Source organism: Corvus kubaryi, unplaced genomic scaffold (assembly GCF_017639235.1).
Source record: "Corvus kubaryi isolate FWS band 111438036 unplaced genomic scaffold, C.kubaryi_AGA036_p1.0 37041, whole genome shotgun sequence".
Classification (NCBI taxonomy): Eukaryota; Metazoa; Chordata; class Aves; order Passeriformes; family Corvidae; genus Corvus; species Corvus kubaryi.
The window spans coordinates 190,117-211,084 of NW_024581018.1; the positions used below are offsets into that span (position 1 = coordinate 190,117).

General features: G+C 42.7%; 1 protein-coding gene across 8 annotated transcripts in view; it reads right to left on the reverse strand.

Moving 5' to 3' along the window:
- The window catches only part of DGKD (diacylglycerol kinase delta), a 56,367-nt gene that overhangs the window by 20,371 nt on the left and 15,028 nt on the right, over positions 1-20,968 (reverse strand). For 4 of the 8 annotated variants that reach the window (XM_042020661.1, XM_042020660.1, XM_042020662.1 and 1 more), the window contains exons 4-10: positions 6,852-6,956; positions 5,908-6,040; positions 5,260-5,366; positions 4,618-4,743; positions 3,463-3,565; positions 2,779-2,941; positions 639-747 (exon numbers count right to left, since the gene is read on the reverse strand). In XM_042020661.1, the coding sequence (XP_041876595.1) occupies positions 639-747; positions 2,779-2,941; positions 3,463-3,565; positions 4,618-4,743; positions 5,260-5,366; positions 5,908-6,040; positions 6,852-6,956 (846 nt within the window). Of the gene's footprint in view, positions 1-638; positions 748-2,778; positions 2,942-3,462; positions 3,566-4,617; positions 4,744-5,259; positions 5,367-5,907; positions 6,041-6,851; positions 6,957-9,947; positions 9,973-10,293; positions 10,573-16,492; positions 16,630-16,936; positions 17,078-20,968 lie in introns of those variants that run through there. The other 4 variants (XM_042020664.1, XM_042020665.1, XM_042020663.1 and 1 more) reach the window with 4 other exon arrangements.

Here is a 20,968-nt window from a genome sequence, read left to right on the forward strand (position 1 = left end):
CACTGAGAAACAGCTAATCCCAGGCTGGGGACAAAGTAACTGGATGGGGAAAACAGCCAGAAAGCATACAAATAAGGAAAAATTTCCTCTACTTTTGGTTGCGATTTGAGAGAGGAGCATTTAACAGCTACCATCTCAAGGAGCACCTCGCTATAGTAAACCTCCTAGAGGTTTGTATCTAGCCATCAGGTGGTGTCATTGTGTTTCTGTAAAATCAGCAGACAGCTCCCAGGCAAAACACTGTATGATACCTCTACCCTAGTGAGGTTTCTGCCTATCCCTAAGACTCAGATACTACACTACGACAATCAAAGGGAACAGAGCACAACCCATGTGCAACTCCCAAGTTTTCTAACCACAGCCCTTTCAGAGCATGTCTCTGCTGGCGATAGAGCAGGAATACTCAGAGCTACTCCAAAAGCTGGATCTTGTGGAGGAACACTGGAGACAGGAATAAAGAATTAATCCATTACTGGATTCATTTCTTGCAGAAAACTAGTGCAAGAGCACTGCTACGGTAAGCTTTCAGCAGCTTCAGTCCTGGGGCAAACGACATCTGCATGACCAAGGAAAGTTCTCTTCAGCCCATGCTGTTGTTACTACATTCCCTCATCCAACCAAGCTCTTGGGGCAGGTACCTGCTTGTGAAGGTTGAGGCTATCAATTTCAGAGAGAACCCAGCCAACACTTCCGTCCCCACCACAAACTAGAATCCGGAAAGTGTCAAATTTCTGGAATAAGCGTAAACTACAGAGAAAAGAAAAAAAAACAAAGCAAGGGGGAAAAACAATCAGCTGTTACAGAAAGAAATGATAATTCCTATCTAGGTAATAAACATGGCAGCTTTGCTTAAAGTAGGCTCTGATTTCACAATGAATGTGGGTCACTGCCAGGTTACAGATGAATTTAAATGGTTATAATTAAGGGATTATAAATACAGCTAAGCAATTTACAATAGCTATTCACTACAGAAGTATCTCCCAAGACATACTCATCTACTAAAGCAGAGCACTTTTGTCTGTAGAGAACAGGAAACAAGCATGTGATAGCTGATTATCCATTGAATTAACTCCTTGCAGCCTTGCTGTGTCCAGCCTAACACTAGTTATTTGTCACTGTTCTAAGTGCTCTGATGTCACTGCCTTTGCACTCATGGCCACACCAATTAAACCAAAGCTTCAACAGGGGGCTTTTCATGCAGCCAATCAGCCAGGAGACAACTGCAAGAGGACATAAAGCAACACAGGCTTTGGTCCTTCTGGGAAAGCAACATAAATCACTGTTCTGGTGCCTTGTCTGTTCCGCAGGCTAGCAAACAGCTCACTAGTGTCAATTTCTCCATTCACCCTTTCCAGAATAATAAAACACAACCTCTCCTGTTTGAAACTGTGCTTCCTACTGAACATTTTTGAGATCTACTACCTGTTTTTATTTTGGGTTTGTATGTGTGTTTTTTACTATTGTTACCTAAATAGGATTTGCTGTAGTACACGAAAATCCTTATTTTATCAAGCACTGCTGACACACAAAAGATGACTACCAGAAATGACAACATCCTATGGTACACATCTGACTAATATCAGCTGAAAATATTCAAATTATCAAGAAGCAGCCTTTCTCTGTACCATCACTCCCTTTTTAAGTGAATATATAAGAGCAGCTGTTTTAGAAGTGTGCACCACAGCTCAAGAAGGTAATTGATTCCCTCCCTTCCATTCCTGCTTAAAAGCAAAATTCCTCATGACAGTCAGTCCAGCTGGGGAGGGGAGCAAGGAAAGTACTCAATTTTACAAGTCTTTAGTAAATTATTTTTCAGCCAAACACATCCCCTGGACAGAATACTGCAGTTTTAAATGCCAGTGTTTTGCAATACGCTATGGCAAAGAACCACAACAGTTCTCAGGACCCAATGATCACTCATCCAGGGATGGACACTCCCAGATTTAGCCCCCTGCATTTACACATCTAGTCAAAGACTTGGAGTCATAGTTAGGAAAAGATGAGAGAAATTCACCTTGTATGGGCTCTTATTATAAGGAGCACCAATTAATGACAGAAGTTACTCAAATCTGAAAAACATTTGGAAGTGGGCAAACTAAAGACGAAACTTTTTTTTTAAGCGAGAGTTGCAGAAATACACAAAAATTTATTTCACAGCACTCACTTTTTTTTAATATCCACAGATATTCTAGCATAATCTGGTTAAAAGTCTGAAATGTAACTTAGATCCTAGGGCAGAACCAACTTTACCAAATGCACTCATAAAAGATCTTTCCACAATATCACCACGAAGTCTTTGAGGGATGGAAGCTTCACAGACTTCTCAGGTAAGTTATTTCTCAATACATCTCATCTTGACAATATTAATTTGCTATCTATGACATCCATCTGTTCACTTGAGTTAACTGAAGTTAACTCTTCTTAGCAGTACATCAGGATGTCGGTTACAAGACTGTTTGCTGACAAGTTTTCTTATGGATTCAACCTTTCCACGCTTTGTCTTCTTCCAGGGGAGTGTTTCTGGAATTTCCCCAAAACGCCTCAAGCTGTCCTGCTATTACTGATGAATAGATACAATAACCTTTTTGACAACGTTTTTGGTTTTAGCTAATCAATAACACTACACAGAGAGAGGAAAACCCCTAAAAACCTCATGTGTTCAGTTTTCTCTGAGGAATGGGTTCCCTGTTACATTTGAGGATGAGCTTAATCAAATAAATCCCTTGCACTTTTCAGGTATTTACAAGGAATTTCTGTTTCCATAGAATATCTGCCTACCCAAGGTGAGGTCCTCCATTCATGAGGTCAAAGACCTGGGCTGGATTCAGCAGCTGCTTGAATCTTCGTAGAAATTTTACGCCTTGGTTGTCTCCGCTTTTTGAGTTGACAAAGACCAACAAAGGGCTTGTGCAAGAAGGGGGACAAGTAGCTTTCCAGAAACCTGTTGGGGCAAAGGGAAGTGAGAGGGAGCAAAAGCCAAGAGACGTGAAGCTTCCCATGGGGATGAAAAGAGAGAAGAAACAACAGCCCACACCCCAGCCCAGCTATGAACAACTAGTACTTTCCTTGTGCTTATGGCACTCACTGGGTGAATGCCAAATGTGCACAGCCCTGAATCCAGCATGAACCACACCTCATGCTGCTAAATGTCACACTTATTTCCTAGCAGTATTCCAAAATTTTCAGCTTCTCCAACCTTCCCAGAGTGCTTCTGCAATATAGTCACTGTCAATAAATAACCAGCTGCAGCTTGGCAAACACTGACATTACAGGGTGATAAACTGAACGCAAAAGCAAAGCAATCACAGTTCACTGCCATACTCAGCAATGGCTTCCAGTGGGGAGTTTCAGCAACAGCAAAAGCAGAATTTTCAGCTGGCAAAACATGGCATTAGTAGTGCCAGCTGAAGCCACTGAGACAGAGAGGAAGAGAAAGAAGTGCTACTTACTAGCAGTACTTACCATCTGAATCAATGCTGTTAAGGGCAGTAGGAGGAATGACAGACACTTTACAGAGCCCAAGAGGGCACTTGCTTGACAACAACTCTTTACATGCTGTGTGTACCTGGAAACACCACCAAGAAAGAGTAATTCAGACTCTTTTGGACACTGTGGTATAACTCCTAAAGCCACCCAAAAGAAGTTGTAAGAGGAAGAAAGGCAGAGGGGCTGAAATCACCAAAAAATGTCAATTGATAAATTTATTGATAAAGTTATTTTAAGAATGATCTAATCAGAGCCTTCTACTAAATCTCTTCTTTCCATTAGTATGTACTTTCCTGCCATTTGAATTTATGAGACCAGCACTTTGGCTGCTGAAAGAACCAGATAACAGATTCTGTGGCTTTAGGAGCCTTCAGGCATTCTGCTTTCAAAATCCCAGCCTCAGCTGAGAGATCTGAAATAGCAACTAAAGAAAAAGCTGGGAACTCAAGAGAACAAGAAAGCAAAAAACAAAGCAAGAAGACATGAGGGACTTAAGAGGTAAGAGAAGACGAGATTAATGAAGCCACCCAAAAAAGGAAATACAAAGTAGAGCAGGGCTTTTCTGGTACATAAAGACCGCAAGATAGAGGGTTTCCTTGGCATTTGAGCCCCCCCATTCTAAAAACATTTTGTGATACTTCTCTTACTAGTATTATAGACAACTGGAAACATAGCAAGATCTGCATCACTTCAGTGGTTAGGCAAGAGCAATCTATTGCAATGGAAAGGAAATTGCTATTATTAAAATAGAGGAGTATTCTTTATAGTTTGTTGCACCTTTTCAACCTGTAGAAATAACAAATTAACGGCTCCTTAAAATCCAACATATGCCATGTCTGAAGCATTGATTCATGTCTACTGTAGTTAGATCCTTCTATGAAAGCTCACTTAAAATAAAATGAGCTTGGCTAGAAGCTGGATACTTTTTTCAGGCCTTGCTTTTATGTATCACAGCAACACTTCTGAGCACAAATTAAATTTCTATTTCTTGCAGAACAATAAAGTCCTCCACGGCAAACACAGAGAGCTTGGTTAGAGATTTTATTCTAAGCAAATGTCATTAAAGGAACATACCACAGAGCTGATCAAAACCTGTCCTTTTACTGCAATGACCACACTTATTCAACTCACCATGGCTTTGCACCACAGGCAGCGCCAGTCTTGCAAACGCAGGACACTGCCACAGGTTTTATCACACACAGTGCATTTGGCACTCACAGGCAGGTTTCCTTCCAGCCACTGATGTGGCATTGAGATCTGCAAAAGGTACAGAGGGACAGAAGCTTAAAGGAGGCACCGTGGCTCTGAGACACACAGAGAAGCAACTCTTTATATGCGCTATTTGAGGACAGCAAAGGCAATTTCTAGAAGACACCTGAGGACCAGTTCTGGCACTTTACATCATGCTCAAGCACCAAGAGTCCAGGTGACTCACCCCAGGCTACCCAGAAACACTGAGTTACATCAGACATTCCAATATGCTAAGGTGCTGTTCCCAACACTCATTTATTTTTCTTTTGCCAAAACTCAGACCAGGTTCCCCGTGCCTCCAATTATTTAATCTCAACTCCCCCAGTACATAGCAGTTTATTCCTACTAAGGAGTCCTTGCTACCCTGGTTGGACTTTTCACACAGAATCTCATGCCCTGACAGTAGAAATCTTTTCCGTGTAAAGGCAGAATCTGCTATTTATGAAGTAAAAAAAAGCTACAGAACACAAGACAGTGCTTCCAGATCAAGGTAAGGCTGGAAGAGTTCAGACTAACACCTACCCCATCTTCATCCTCAATGATATCCTTCCCAATAGAGGCCAGAGTTGTCCACTTGCAGTTGTTGGTTGCCCGCACAGCACAGCGCTTGTGGGCTTTAAACTTGCACACTAGGGAGGAAGAGAAGAATGTATTAATGCTGCCTCAGGAAGTCTGATGTGGCAGTGTGTATTTGGCTCCAGAAGAAAGCACGGGCACACTGTATCCTTTTTAGCACCACCAAAATGATCAGCTGTAATAGTTCTGATCTAGCTATTAATTCTTGCCTTGTCACTTTTGCCAGTTGCTTGTACAAAGCTTAGTTATTACCTTGTTAAATTTAACACGACTGACACTCCTCCACCCTTTTACACAGAGTAGGTGTCACCTCATTCATGTTAGAAGCATGAGCTGTGCATGGCCAGGCATTTCTGCTAAGCCAAAGCTGAGAAAGAATAATCTCCCGGCACTCAAACACTTAACAAGGATGTTCTTACAAATACAATTATTCTCGTGAACAGGAGTCTTCTTATGAATATTCTCTCAGATACCTCAGAAGCGTGTATCTGCTCACATGACTTTAATAAGAGATGGCAGTATTTGGGTATATGGGCAAAACCAAAAATAAAATAAGGCTGTCCCTCCCCAGGCAGGGGACGAGGGCACACTTACCTTCACAGGACAGCCCATGTGATGTGACCCCGGACAAGGCCTCCCGACACACGTTGCAGTACGTTGGCCGGGCATGGGAGCAGGCGTACCAGTTATGCATCCCTGAGAAATGGTCCATGCTGTACTGGGTAGACTGATGATATAAATGTATTACAGCAAGGTCTAAAGTATAGCAACGAGACTTTTTTTCTCTGAAGACTTGCATGAAGCAGTCAGAAAAGGCAGAAACAGAACACTTTTTTACTAGGAAAGAGTAGGCCACATGCAGTTTATACACATTAGCTGCAACTCAAGAAGGACTCTAAGGCAAAAGAGACTTCCTGAGGAAGCCACACCTTCATTACAGCTCCTGAACCACCTCTCATCCTTGTCTTACTACAAGTGTGTGTAGGGAAATGAACTGGAGCATTTATCTGCTGGAGAATTTATCCCCATTTTTTTGTCAGATTAAATTCTCAGCAAGATCAACTCCCCAACCTGGCTCATTATGTAGCAGAGAAATGCTTGTGCTAGCATGCGGGAGGCAAGCATCAGAGTGGGGAAAACACAAGACAGCTTCTTGTGGTGGCTGTGCTGGTCTCACTCAGCCCTGGGAAGCAGGCAGATGCACTGAAGCTGGCAGAACACCAAGCAGGCAAGATGTGAATTAGGTCAGGGAGGATAACTGAAGAATGAAAAGAGGGTGGGAGGGGAACTTTGTTTCATAACCTACCCATACTCTGAAAAGTTCTCTACAAATTTTCAAGGGAGCATATACAAAGCCAAACTTTCTTTGGAGAATCACTTCAGTGTATTTGGGATCCATTTTACAGAAGGTCCTAACACTATTACCCATTACAGTCAATAAAATGACTTCTACTAACTTCACTGGAAGCTGACGCCCAAAACAAGCTGTGATTTAGCAGATGAAGCACAGAATACAAAGGTACACACTTTCCTAGTACCTCAAAATGTTCACGGTTTTGTACAGTCTTCAGTGCTGCAATCCAATCTTCCATCTCTTTTCTGTTATCAGCACAAAGGATGAGCTTCCGACATGGAGTGATAATCTGAAGAGAGAGAAAATGAGGAGTAGCCATGACAGTGAGAGACAGCAAGAGAACACCTTACCACTGGTGTAGTCTGTTGAAGCTCTTTTCAGAGCTGCACAAGAAAAGTTATTTGCACCTTTGAACCATGTTTCTCTTCCACCACAGCACACCTTATTCTCTTCCTAAATGTACAGAGCCACCAAGATTTTAGCTGTCATTCCCAATACTGAACTGAGTAAAAAAAAATCTCACATAGCTAAATAACAGCACATCACAAATGAAGCACAGAGCAGCAGGAGTAATTATGTGCAGATCTTGCATAAGTCTTTTTAAAGGACTTACTGTACTTTTAGAACTGGTAAGAACATTGAGACATTTTGTCAATAGCATAATTTACCAGTTTCTAGCAATGAACGAATCAGATAACATACTCTGATATACAATAGGATACTAAAAATTTGTTTAGTCTCCCTTATGGGGAGGGGAGAAATAAAACAAAAATAAGCAATTTAGAAGAGAAATCAAATAATCTAGAAGAGAAATCACTGTATTTTGAACCCTCATGTTTCCTGAGGGCTTGTTCTACGTACCTAAAGATATTCCAACAAATGTTCCCCTATCAGGCTGAGGCTGTGGCGAGTTTGCCTCCCTCCAACAATCCTCTCCTCAGTATGTTTGTACCCTGGGCTAATTCCCATGCATTAGTTGCCCTGTGTTAAATAAACAATGTTTTAACAAACCAGCAGAAGACACACAGGGTGGCAAAAGTTTCCTTCTGCCCAGGGAGGCACCAGGCCCCTGTGTCCTCTAGCACCAACTCCCGCTCCTTCAGTCAGCTGGTGGCAGCAGAGAGAAACAAAAGCTCTGCTCTTCAGAGGACCATGTCTGCTGTTCCCAGGGCTGCCCATACAGCTGGAGTCGACTTGACTATGTATCAACCTTTATTCTTCCTAAGACAAAAGGCTTTCTTCCCTACAGTGTAGTGATCTCACTGTCTCTTTGTGCACACCTCTGTATTGATTTCCATCAAGCTGACTTAAATTAGACCAATACTGAAGTGTTTGCAAGACCTGGATTTAAGAAAAGCTGCATTAAGGTTGAGCACTGTTAACAAAAATCAAAAGGCTTCCTTTTATGTCAACTCTAAAAATTTCCAGCTGTCCAGACTCTCCTGCACTCCTCTACATATTGTACATGAGAAAATTTGTCTACATCATCTGCTTTTCAAGCAAATTGTACCTAACATCTGAAAGAATGGATTAAAATAAACTAGGATTGTATCGATCTCATGAGGCCAAACCATTCAGCCAAAGTTTTGTTAATGAACATTAAAACACCCATACACATCACCCCAATACATGACCCCTGTTTTCCCGTCTGTTTCTCACTTCTCGCATTATCATTCATAAAACAGATTAAAAATAAAAGCCTCTCAAGTTGAACACCAAACTTTTAGTCGATGCTGAAGTGCCTCAGAGCATCTGCCAAGAAATGTGGGTGCAATGTCAACAAAAAAGATACACCTGGAAAGTGCTGCTTTATTTTAAGCTCTTCAATTTTTAGACTGTATTTCTTTTCATTGACAGACTGCAGATTCACCTGCAGTAACACCACCTTACCCAGAGGCATGACCAATACCTAGAAATGGGTGCTACAGACAGATTAAGTAGGCAAGGAAAGGAGCTAAATCCCTTTTTAAAGAAGGGACTGGCCATTCATATTAGAAACACAGTTTTAGCATTTGGAGCATTCTATCTTGGACAAAACTATCTGATCTGTACCAACTGTAAGCACACAGAAGTAAATATTTACACTATTCTAAAAATAAAACTTTGAAGAACTCCTTCTCTCTTCCCTCACTTTCCTTTCAACATTTCCAGCTTTGAAAAAAATTATTTCCAAAGAAAGTAATCACAGGAATGTTTCTTCTTCCTTGTGAAAACAGGAAAGTATTTAGTTAAATGTATTTCCATCAAATCTCTGCTATGTAAGAATGAAGCAACCCTAGAGAAACTTCTTCCAGAGCGTGAAACACTGATGTAAAAAATCAGTGTGAAGTTAGAGAAGAACAAGGGGCATGTCTGAGTCCTGCTAAGAAGAAGTACCTTTTTTACTTCCACCAAGGTTAACAAATTTGTTCAGACACCACTGGGCCTCACTTTCTTCCTGGCAGTAAGGCCAAGAACATCTATATTTGCATGTGTACAACAGGAGCACATATAAAGTCCAAACATTGTAGGATGAAGCATCCAAGGACCTTTCATGGCTGTAAAACCAGCAAAATTCTGTAAGGAACCACCAGTTCATTTGAGTCACTGGCATGCTCTAGGGCACTGGTGAAGAACAGCTTCAGAACACTTCTACTCAGTGCTGTCCCTTTTCCCGTTTTTCTGCCTTTTTGGGGGGAGGGAAGGAAAATGCAAACTATAGCATAGTTTTTAATCACACTGGAAGACAAGAAATTTAAAATATTGACATAAAATTCAGAAATGCAGACACTCCTTTGATAAGAATGAATTTCTGAGGCTACTGACTTCCTGGATCAATGGACGGATCATCCAATATAGAAAACAACTAATTCCTTCTTCAGTCACCTACTGCATCATCTTAAAAATCCCCACACTCAGTGTTAGACAACCCTCTGCTCAAAGAACAAAGTTTATAAGACAAGAGGATAAATAAAGAGATTAAAAGATTTTCATACATGAATCATCCAGACAAAGAGTCACAGATTTAAAACAAAGGGTCTATTGTGTAACTACAAATAAAAATGTAACTCTGCAGGATAAATATATGAAGAGCATTCCCCATTTGTCAGTTCAAAAGCAACGTTTGCACTGGGATTTATTGATATTACCAGAGATGGGAAATACAAGAATAAATCTCTTTTAAAAGCTTGCTCCTAAGGAGAACAAACTGGGACAATTCAGTCTTCACTATGAAGGACAGACAAGATTTTAATGTAATTAGTGCAGCAATTATTCGGGGAAATGAAGAAACCGTACAAACCTGTTTTCCTGATTAATATGCAGCAGTATTACAGTTAAACATCTTAATGAGGATAATCAGGAATCCAGAAACATGTTAACAGGGCCCCTTCCTTTGCAGAGCAGTTCAGCAGCTCTGCCGTTCACACACCCCACACCCACCAGCCCAGCCCGGGTACCTGGGGACCCTCAGCCCCTCGTGCCTGCCCTGCAGCACGGCAGCCGCCCGCCCGCTCCTTCCTGCACAGGCTGGTGGGCAGCACGCGTGCTACGGCACTGGGCTGAGCCACAGAAACGCTCACTCACACTCCTCCTACCACTGCTCCCTCCCTCTCCTTGAACCAGCTATTTCAGCTCCAGATACCCACCTGCTGAAGGATACTGACAGAGGGGCAAAGCTGTTACATACATGGCGTTGTCTGAGCAAGAGCGATGATCAATCTAACATCTAACCAGTGCAGCAGAAAAAATAAAATCATTCTTGTCATCTCAAAAGAAGCCACAGCAATCTTCCTTCTGGAAAGCTGTCCTTTCCCAGCCAGGAGTCCAGGGAGTTCACTCTCAGCTACAGCTGCAATGAGCCAACACTCTGGAACACAAGGCTTGGTTATCCCTGTTGGTGAACATGGCTACAAATGAGCACGGTCCAGCTATTTTTTTATGTTCCGGCTACAGCTTTTGACTAACATCCTGGAACAGTATATTCCACAGGATGACGACGCACTAGGTGAAGTAGCATTTCCTTTTATTTGTTCTAAATTTACAGACTAGTAATGTCACCAGTGACCTCTTGTTCTCATAAACGAAGAGCACAAAAACAACGATCTAATTGCTTCTGAGTTAGGATGAGGGCTGCCTTACTAGGAGTTAAGAAAAACCAACCCAATAAAAAGTCTTCAGATTTATTTTTAATCTCACACATTTTTGGCCTGTTTGAGGATTGGCAGAACTCTGAGTATTAATGCCCCAAAACAGCTCCGAATTTTATCTAGATATGAGCAATTACACTAATTAAAAGTGCTTGTTCTGCCTAAAAAGTGAATATTAAAAACTTTTTTGATCCGCAATGCTACTGAACTTCTGGGTGTGGTTCTTTAGATTTCACTCATTAGAAGAAACTGGGTGCCCAGAGCTCACCACATTGTGACATGACTGACACCTAATCCTGACCAGAAAAAGAGCTCCGCAGCCACGGGGGGGAAAAAAGGCTGCCAATCCCTCTAATCACTCCTGGAGAGTCATAAGGATACACAGGAACGGCAGGAAGGGTTAAAGAGATTTCAGACCACAACACAGGTTAATTACGAACTTCTGAAACCCCTGAAATACATTTTGCAGAAATGGGGGTGACGGTCAGGTCCCCAGCAAGTAGTTATGCGCCCTCCATGACTCATTTCAAGTCTATTAGAGAAATTCTCAATTTTCAAGCTTGCCCACTCTAAATCTAAAAAAACTTAAATCTGAAAATAGCCATGCCTTCACTGGCTGTCTTGTGCAAACACAGACACTCTTGACACTGAAAATTTAGCTTTATCTCCTCTGTCTCTCTCTCACATGGCCCATTCCCTCTTACCAGCTGTTAACCCCCACCTCTCATGTTGACCTACACTCCTCTGTCCAACACTAACATCAGTTTACCGACACTTCAAATCCAGCCAGCTAACAAACAACAGAGCCAACCAAAGAAAATTCCTCACTTCATGTTCTAAAAATGGACTAATGTCCCTGGATGTCCTTTCCTGATGAACAGCTGTGAATAATCAGATTAGAAAGGCAGTCCAAAAAAAGACTCCTATATTAGACCAAATTTTAAGCAGAAATCTGCTATACTTCACCCTTTGCTGTACTGAGCAACCTTCCTCCCAACATTCAGAGCAAAACTTCATCCTCTGGTCTTGCTGCCACCCAAGACAACTTTATCATTTCTGCTCATGTGGGGCATTTTCTGGCTGCCCAGAAACTTCTCAGCAATAAAGTGACAGTCCAGCCAAGCATGCCCTGGAACTGTTTATTATCAGGGTACATCTGGTGAGCTCAGTGACCACAAAAGATGGCAAAGCAAGTTAAGATCACACTGGCCCAACCACAGAGCTGACAGAAGAAATGCTGCAGTGGGAGACGGGGTGGGGGGACATTGAACTTCACAAAATATAGTTTTCCTGATGTGTACATTTCTCAGAATGGCCAAAAGTGGGAGTATGAGAACACCTGCTCATTCTGACTGCTTCCTTTTACTCATATCCTGTTCAAATATAGTCTTACATTCAAAGGTGCTAGCCCTAAATCTCCCCAGGAGAAACAGTTGATGACTTGAGTAAAGAGACAACAGGAATTTCTGGAGCTGTAGAGACCTAGAAACAAGAAAAAAAAAAAAAAGGTGCAAAACCTTCAGCTGGATCACATATGGCAAAGGTAGGGAACCATCCACCACCTGTAGCTAACTGCTACGTCTGCTCTGTATGGTGGAGAATGCTCTCGGCATCCTGAGAGCCCAAGACTCAGGAAGGAAAATTGGGTGAGATTCTAATGAGGACCCAGCCATTTTTCCACTTCAGCTCCTGTTTCAATGACAACAGTAGTGAAATGAACGCTGGAATATAGTAAAACACCTCGCCTGTATTCATCAGCAAGGCTCACAAAGCAGCAAATCCACTGTGTTTCAAACACAATTACTGAACTCACACGGGGCAAAATAGATTAAGTGTGGATTAGCAAGTGCAACTTCCTCAGCAAATACGCAAAAACGAAGACTGTGAAAAAGGGAAGAAGAAAACACAAGTTTGAGATTCAAACCAGTCCTTAAAACTTAGAATCTTGAACGTCTGTCTCACTGATGTCTATTTCTGAAACAATCTGGAGCTCAGCATCAGGCCAGCAAAGCCTTAGGCAGCGAGTCAGTATGACTTTAGTAGGTCTCTACAGTTTGGAAGAGAGCAATAACATGAGTATCAAAGACTCATGAGGGCCCAAGCCTTGCCTTCCTCCACAGACTACAGCCCTATTCAATTTTGCAATTCAGCTTTCACCCAGTTTTGCCAACAAATTCCATTAAGTCACTGCAGAGGTCAGTTAGAGCTCTCTAGAACCACACCAATTATCTTCCCCCAAAACCCAGATGATACGGGAAAGAAGAAGTAGCTTTTTATGTAACACTGGAGAAATGCACCAGTTTTGTATGTTTTTTTATAGTGCGAGATCTTAATTTCCTGCTAAAGTGACCATCTTCCACCTATGGAAGCTCTCATTTCCACCAAATAAAACAAGTCATTAATGTTCTTATAGTTGTACCAAATTCCTTTGTTTTTTTTTTTTTTTTTTCAAATACCAAGATTTTCCTCAAAGCCCTAAGTGCCCAAATCTCTGTCCACAATACACTGGGTATTTTATCCCCACCTTCCATGTGGCTGTTTTTTCAATCTGTAAAATCCAGGACAGCTCATTTCCATAGGAAAGCAGGTCCAGCATGTGCTGTGGTCTCTTTAGGACATTTTTACATTATTAGGTTCACTCACCTTGCAATCTGTCCCTCCTGAGCCAGGACAGCAGTGCATTTTCTCTGAGCACTGGTACTTACAGCACTATGCTGTGCCACAGGTCAAGTTCAACTCATGCTGACCCTCCATCTGGGATTTCTCCCAGTCCCTATCCTCCCCCATGCTGCAGCGGGAAACTAGACCAGACAAAGTGTTCCCTGGGAAAATTATCATCTCTCATACCAGGGTCACATTCCTACAGGCTTCTGGAAACTGTCCTAAACAAGGCACATTCCTGTTCTTGGCAATTGGTAAGAGGAGCACAGACAAGGCGGGGATTTTAAGATTTTAGCAATAACTTAACAAATGTAAAAACCTAGAGTGTGCAAGGTCCTGTCCGCTGTCAGCAGGTAAGAAATGCAAACCATCCTGGTAGTTCAGGTCTGTTAATCCCTAGAGATCTCCATGGATGGAGCAGTACCCAGTGGGAGTGGATAGGGTGGCTGTACCAAGTGCCAGAGCACCTTAGCACAGCTCCATTACCCACACACCCTCCACTGCATGCAGCAGATGCACATGCATCCCTTTACCTGTTTTCCAGAGGACACAGTCCTGCCAGGAAGAGTTCCTAAACAGAACCACTCTCTTCAGAAAGGGCAGCTCACTTGGGAAGTAAAGGATATTTCAGAGAAAGCCTTGCACTCACTCAAACAGAAGCAAACCCATGGAGAACAGAGGGGCAGGATTGTTCCCCAGTGGTAGAGCTGCTGTCTCAGTAAATCACAACACTGGGCAACAAAAGGTCTTGTCCATGGTAGGAAAATGACCTATTACTGAGAGCTTATTGTTAGCAGCAGCTACTCACAGCCCCCTAACTTCAGCGGTGTTGAACGCAGGCTGTTAGCTAGCACAAAAGGAAATTAATAGCTTTCAACAGCTTGATGAACCCAGGAGCTTTCCACACTGGGTCACCAGGCAGAGACAAGTCCTGTTTTACACACCATCACAAGCATCAGAAACAGGGAGGCAGCATTTCTGCAAGTACTGCTAGCAAGCCTCTCCCTGCATAAAAAGGAGCCTTTTCCTTCTAGAGCAGCTTCCATGTAAAGCTGAACATGTTCTCAAATGACCACACATTGTTCTGCCTTTGTGCTCCCACCTGGAAGAGGAAAAGATGCTGAAATCTGCAGTCTTGCTCAGGAAGGCAGGTGAAACCCCAACTCAGCCCAACAAAGAGCAAAGAGATTACCAAACAAAAGCTTCCACTGTTCAGGCACAAGGGCAGACACGAATTTCGAAGCTGTAAACTTCCCTCTCGGAAAACAAAAGCTTTTCACAAACAGTCGCCTTCACTTTTCAGCTCCCTGCCTATCCTGTCCTACAATAAAACAGACAAAGCTCAGTCTGACTTCTTCTTACAGTAGTTTCATCTCTCTCAAAACCTCCTGCATATTTTCGGGTCACTCTGTAACGCACAGTAGCAATTGCCAGATCTCTCCACCCACAGCAACTTCTTCCAGACTCTCTAACTCTGCTTCCATGTTTATCTTCTCTTGGATAGTTTTTCTCCAGATTTTTCCTTCTTTTGTGACAGCAGACTAATGACCACCTCCCACAGGAGGCTGGATTAAGAGTCCCAAAAATCCTTGACATGAAAGGATTTTAAATTATTCTTTTCACTGACTAACAGTGACTCAGAATGGTCTGTTTACCAAAGGGCCTTTTCTCAAGGAGAAAAAAACTGCACTGAAGTCTGGATTACAAACTACTAAAATAGCAAAGTATTTTGAAACTGCAGTGGTTCTGACAGGAAATGGGGACTGAGCTGCACTTAATGAAGGGAGGCAGAAAACCAGCAGAGTGATTCTAGACACGGCAATACACGGCTCTACTCATATTTTCACTTGCTTATAAAGGAAAATTCTGACAGCTGCCAATATAAACAGAGTACAAGCTCTAGCAAAGAGTGCACAATTCCTGAACATGTACACACATGGGTGTGGAAAAGACAACAACCCCCAGCAAAATCTGAATTTCCAACACGTGCTCTAATTTTGCCCAATTTAGAAGAGAGAGCTTAAAAACAAGGAAGAACCATCCTGTTCAGAAGTCCCTCTTTTCTAATCTTTCCCTTTTCCAAACGTTAACAGGGCAATCCATGATTGTGTGAGAATTCAGGACACCTGGGACTGCCCTGTGTCACTATGTCCCTGGATCAGTCAGTCTTTTTGCCCAGCTGATGCCTTCTCTCTGGGCCCCTTTACCCCCCCTGTTGAAGAAGCAGGGGAGAAAAATCCTCTCCCTTGCTAGGAAGCCCAGTGATTCCCTGGAGCATATGTTCAATTCCATTTTTTTTTTCAGAGGGCTGAGGCCACAGAGGGCAGCTTTGGGAATCTGTGCAAGTGTTAAACCACGTAGATTTTCCTGATCTCTATCAGCTGAAGCTTGAAGTCCAACTATGACTTCCTGCAAACAGCTTGCAACAAAAGTTCTTATATTCTCTCTCCTCATAAAAATAAGTCACATGCTCTTTCTTGAAACCTGTATTTCAAACCAGCACAACCAACCTCTGATCTGGGTTCCTCTTGTTCCAACACAGCTCCTATGCTAGGCATGAGCAGCAAACTTTCTGTAGCTTGAGCAGCTCTATCTTCTTTCAAAACCAAACTCTTCAGAGAAGACATCACTGCCTTCTCTGCTGAAAAGGATGTATTTTAACTTAAGAGCACCCATACCAATAATTCAACTTGACACAAAACCATGAAGAGGCAAAGGCACTTTCACTTCATTGCGAATGAACCTGCTAACATCAACAACATACTCTCCCCATTAGGAAGGACTGTCAGTACTTTGATTTTTTTATCCAAGTTCAAGCACTTTGCCCTCTGTTCATAGGAAAAGTTACTTACCCCAAAATGAAAATTCAAGCTATTTCCCAACACTGTCAATAAGCCCTGGGACAATACAGCAAAAATACACACTGTGGAGGAGATCAGTAACATAAAACTTCACAAGACAGAAACTGGCAACTGTGCTGCTGAATAAAGTCAATACTAAGTAACAAGGTCATAATAAGAAAAAAATTGTAGCACACCTCAGGCTTCCATACAGCTGGAGAATGACATCCATACTCCTTCTCAGAGATGATTGCTCTCTCTCATTCAGGGGCACCAGCAACTCCCTGTTCCTCAGCCTACCACAACCACTGTCGCCTCCAGTCATGCAAGTGCTCTGGAAGAGAGGTATTACTCTAACCTCAGTATTTCCTCTCTGCTGGGACATTGGTCAGGGTGAATCATCAGTTAATAAACAGTATTTCTTAACTGGGTGCAGCATTTCCAACGGCACTGCAGGCACATTTCCCTTTAGTCCTGTTCTAGAGAACACATCTACATAAATCCACTCAGGAGAGAACACCTGAACAGTAAGCTTGTAGCAAACATATTCCAAAGAACCTGAACTCCTGAAATCTGTTACGCTGGCACAGGTGCCACGTTTCCCAGTGCTCAATCCAGAAAACTCACGCTCCTGATCTTACCTTTCATGTTCAATCTTCCTCTAAACTAGTGTCCAGAGCAGCCTATTCCCTCAGAAAAAAACCTAAACAGATTGCTTGACATGCAATTAATAGGATTAGTCTCGTCTGTGGTCAGTTTCTCTGAGCTATGTTTCACTTGCCACAAGCTGATTAGCTGCCTGCTTAAGGAGGAGCTGGGATAAGTTTCCTTCTGACAGCAACGAAGTAGAGAGGCAGGCGCTGACTGTAATAATACGCTGTTTCCTGTCTGCGGCTGAGCTGAGAGGTACTTCCCAACAAAAAAGGGTTTACAGGAGTTCAGGAACTCAAGCTCCATCTCTTCCAGTGAAGAGCCTTTAACTATTGAGGAAGGGTCACTAACATGGCTTCTGGCACTCAAAAACGTGCTCTGAACCACCTTCCATTTCACCAAAGCATCAGAAAGAAGAAACCAAACTACACAAAATTCCCTCTCCACACAGAGGAGCCTTCTCCTATGGGATCTCAAAGCTCTGAATCAGATGGCATAAGAAGTAAATGTTGTAATTCATGTTATGTGAATGAGGGTGAAAGTCCACAACACCATTTAGTAGCAATAACTGGAAAACATTTACCAATCCACCACGTGAGAATCATATCGGAACACAAAATGTGTACCTGGAAAGATATGATGTCCTTTCCAGGCCCTCTCCTGACAATGACAGGCATTTTTGACTACTGTTAAAGAATACATGCTTTATACAAATCCTCCACGAAGCAGAAATGGGTCAATGAATTGATAAGGACTCACTTCTTTAACCGTACCAACCACGCTGAAGGCAGCAGGCTTAACCCAGCTGGCACCTTCTAGAAGAGAGCCGATCTTCAGCCCACACACCAGTCTGAGGAGGAAGAATTTGTTCACCACACAAATCTTTACAAAACTGGGCCAAAGGAGATGACCCAAAGTCTTTTCAAAGACTTTTGAGGGGACAGCTGTGGTGGCAAAGTGTTGACCTGAGCAACAGGCAAGAGAGTGACTGGTGTCCCCCAAACCTTGCAGGTGTCACAGGGGAGAACAGGCACGATGGGTGGCTCAGGTCCATGACACAGGTAAAACAGATCATTTTGAGACAGAGATCAGTAAAACCTAGGCTTCCCAGCATCATCTTGAGAAAACACTGTTCTAGGTTAAAGTATGGAACTCATCCTCATGGCAGATTTTGTTTAAATGCTCCTAACACAACTGCAGGCTAGGTCCACCAACTGCAGGCATGGGCACCTCACGTTACTGCAGAACTGCACTGTCCAAGAAAAAACTGTTGATGGAAAGAGCTAAGGTCTCACTGGGAAGACCAAATGTACCCACTGTCACCCCAGATCATCTGCTTTTTAGAAATCACAAGAGGTTTTGAGGGTATGGCTGAGAAAGCGCTGCTTAGAAATCAGGGCAGGCTCTGACCTCACCCATCCAATGCTGCTGTGATCTCTATTTTGTTAGGAGCACAAATATAGCACACACTGATGGCAAGAATCCAGGCTAAAAGTTGACTGCTCTCGTTGAAATAAAGGGTCCTGAACTACCAGGACAACATAGTCATCATTGCATTTGTGCCACAGCAGATCTTCTCTAAGACCCTGTGCAAGATAGCAACCCTAGGAAAAGGGACTATTGAGAGACCTATACACCACTGTACCAAGGGATCATACGTGGAAAGCACCTGCCACAGCCCAGGCATCCCAGAAGAATTTACCGTGCAGACAGGTGACTCTCAAGGACAGAGATGGCAGAGATGTGACAGAACCAGCAAATACCTAGAGGCCTAATGGGAGAGGAGAGCTCTGGCATAGGCTTCCCAGAGGCTTCCTGTTAAATACCTCTGCAGCCACACTGCCTGACCTAAAGGAACAATAGCTAAATATAAAGCTCTTCATTACACATCAGGGAACGGAGCTGATGTTTGTTAAGAACATCATCTCAAGCTCAAAAATGCCCCATGTCACATGTTCCCAGCCGATTCTATAGTCATCTATCCGTTAATTCTGGGTAGCAGTCCTGAAAACTGTCCCCATTGCAAACACTTACTGAGGAAATCTACACAAGATCAACCAAGTAAACCATGGTGGAATTTGTTATTACACACTTTATTTTTAGAGGAAGAGGTCTGTGTCTTAAAACTCACTTTTCTTGCTCTCCTTCCTGCTGAGAGCAAACAAATTACCTGTCAGACATGCCCATGTAAAAGGTTTACTGGCAGTTATTTTTTAACCTTACTCCTCTATCCATGCAGGACAACCTTTGCTGGCTTTGTGCTCTGGTTTTCTCCTCTCATGATGCTGCCTCCCCATGCTTCTCAATGCACTTTCAACAGTTTCTCTTCTGACTGGTCAGTCCTTATTACCTGTTTGTCTTGGATACACATTGTTCCTCCGAGGGGTTTATATGATGTTTTTGTTGGTTGTCTTTATGTCAGGACCTTAGGGATATCATTCAGGCAACCTGACCTGCAGAATCTATACATTAGTACAGACATCTATACCTACAGAATCTATACATTAGTACAGACGCCTGGAGAGAGGCTGAGTTTTCTGAGAAAGAAACCACTCTTTTATAAATCCACAAGTACCAGTCTCCATTGAAAAAAAACCAGAAAACCAAAAAGAAAACCAGAACATCTAAGACTCTGCTTACAACACCACATGCTACATACTTTCAGTTTAGGAGAAAAACTCAATCATACGACTCACTGATTTGAAACAGGGAAAAAATGCATCAAGAAACTCTGAATTTTGGAAAGGAAGATACAGAGGGGAAGCACAGTGCTCTCAAAGGAAACCAACAGAAAACTGCATGACTGCAAGGAATCCAAAGTACTGACAACAACGATGTAACAGAGCAAAGAGCAGCAAGACTAGGCCACCTTCTGATTTCCTCAATGTTTTTAGAGCTCAAGTTAAACGAGTCAAGCACCTCCATAAGCCACAAGAAGAAAAAGCAGATAGAAATTAAGAGGAAACATGTTTTTCTTGAAGTTTACCTAAGCCCCATGATAGACTGCTCAGCTGGAGACAGTGCAAACTGTACCTGCTTGAATTTCAAGGTAACCCTTTACCTTTTACCAGCTAGGGAAAGCAGGGACTGGCAGAGCCTGATACCAGAGTCTTGGAAATAACTCTTCACTCTTGGACTCGGATAGGGCAGTCTGAGAGAGAAAATACACTGCTTCCTTCTGTCCCTAACGCAGTCTTCATGATGGAGATTAGATCTCTCCCAACCACAACAGTAAGCAGCACAGTAACAGTATGCTTACCTGAAAAATCTGAAGCAAAATCCAGGATAAAATGCTTTATTAACAGGTAAATAACATCACATTCTTGAAAACATATCCCCTACTCAAATCACCGCATAAACCTTCTCTTTGTACTCTCTCACTGACACCTGATATCAACATTTACTTACCACACCCAGATATGCCTCCTACTTATCCAACTATGGATGTAGAAAGTGTTTTCAAGCTTTGGGAAGGTGTTGGGGTTTTATCTGGACATAGACACTGCAAAGCCAAAAGCTACAGCTACACAACAGAAACACCCTTTGACAGATGTTTAAAGCAGCAGGTCACTCGTGCTGCAGCACAAGGCACACTGCTCAGTGTTGATCACCACCTGCAGGATCAGGAGGGATTCCTCCCTCCACCTGGATTGCTCCCCCCTTCACCTTGCCTCAGAGCAACATTTCCTTTCCCCAGGCGCTCCTTTTCCTCCATTCTGAGCCCCTCAGGAGCTGTGTGGAGGTTTGTTGCTGTTCACCAGCTCGACACTCACCCTGCAGGGCTGACATTGATGGCTTTTTTTCTGCATGCCAGGTACTCCCCCAAATTGGAGTTTGCAGAACACCTGCACCTTAGAAATACAATCATTTTTCCTCCTAGTTCTTGAGCCTGGAGAAAATGAAGCAGGGACACCACCACGTTTCCAGACCGCAAATACTTAGCACACATTCCACATGTAATGAGTATCCTGAACCAATCCCACAGTTATTTCTCTCTGTTCCTCCTTTTGCTTTCCCACTAT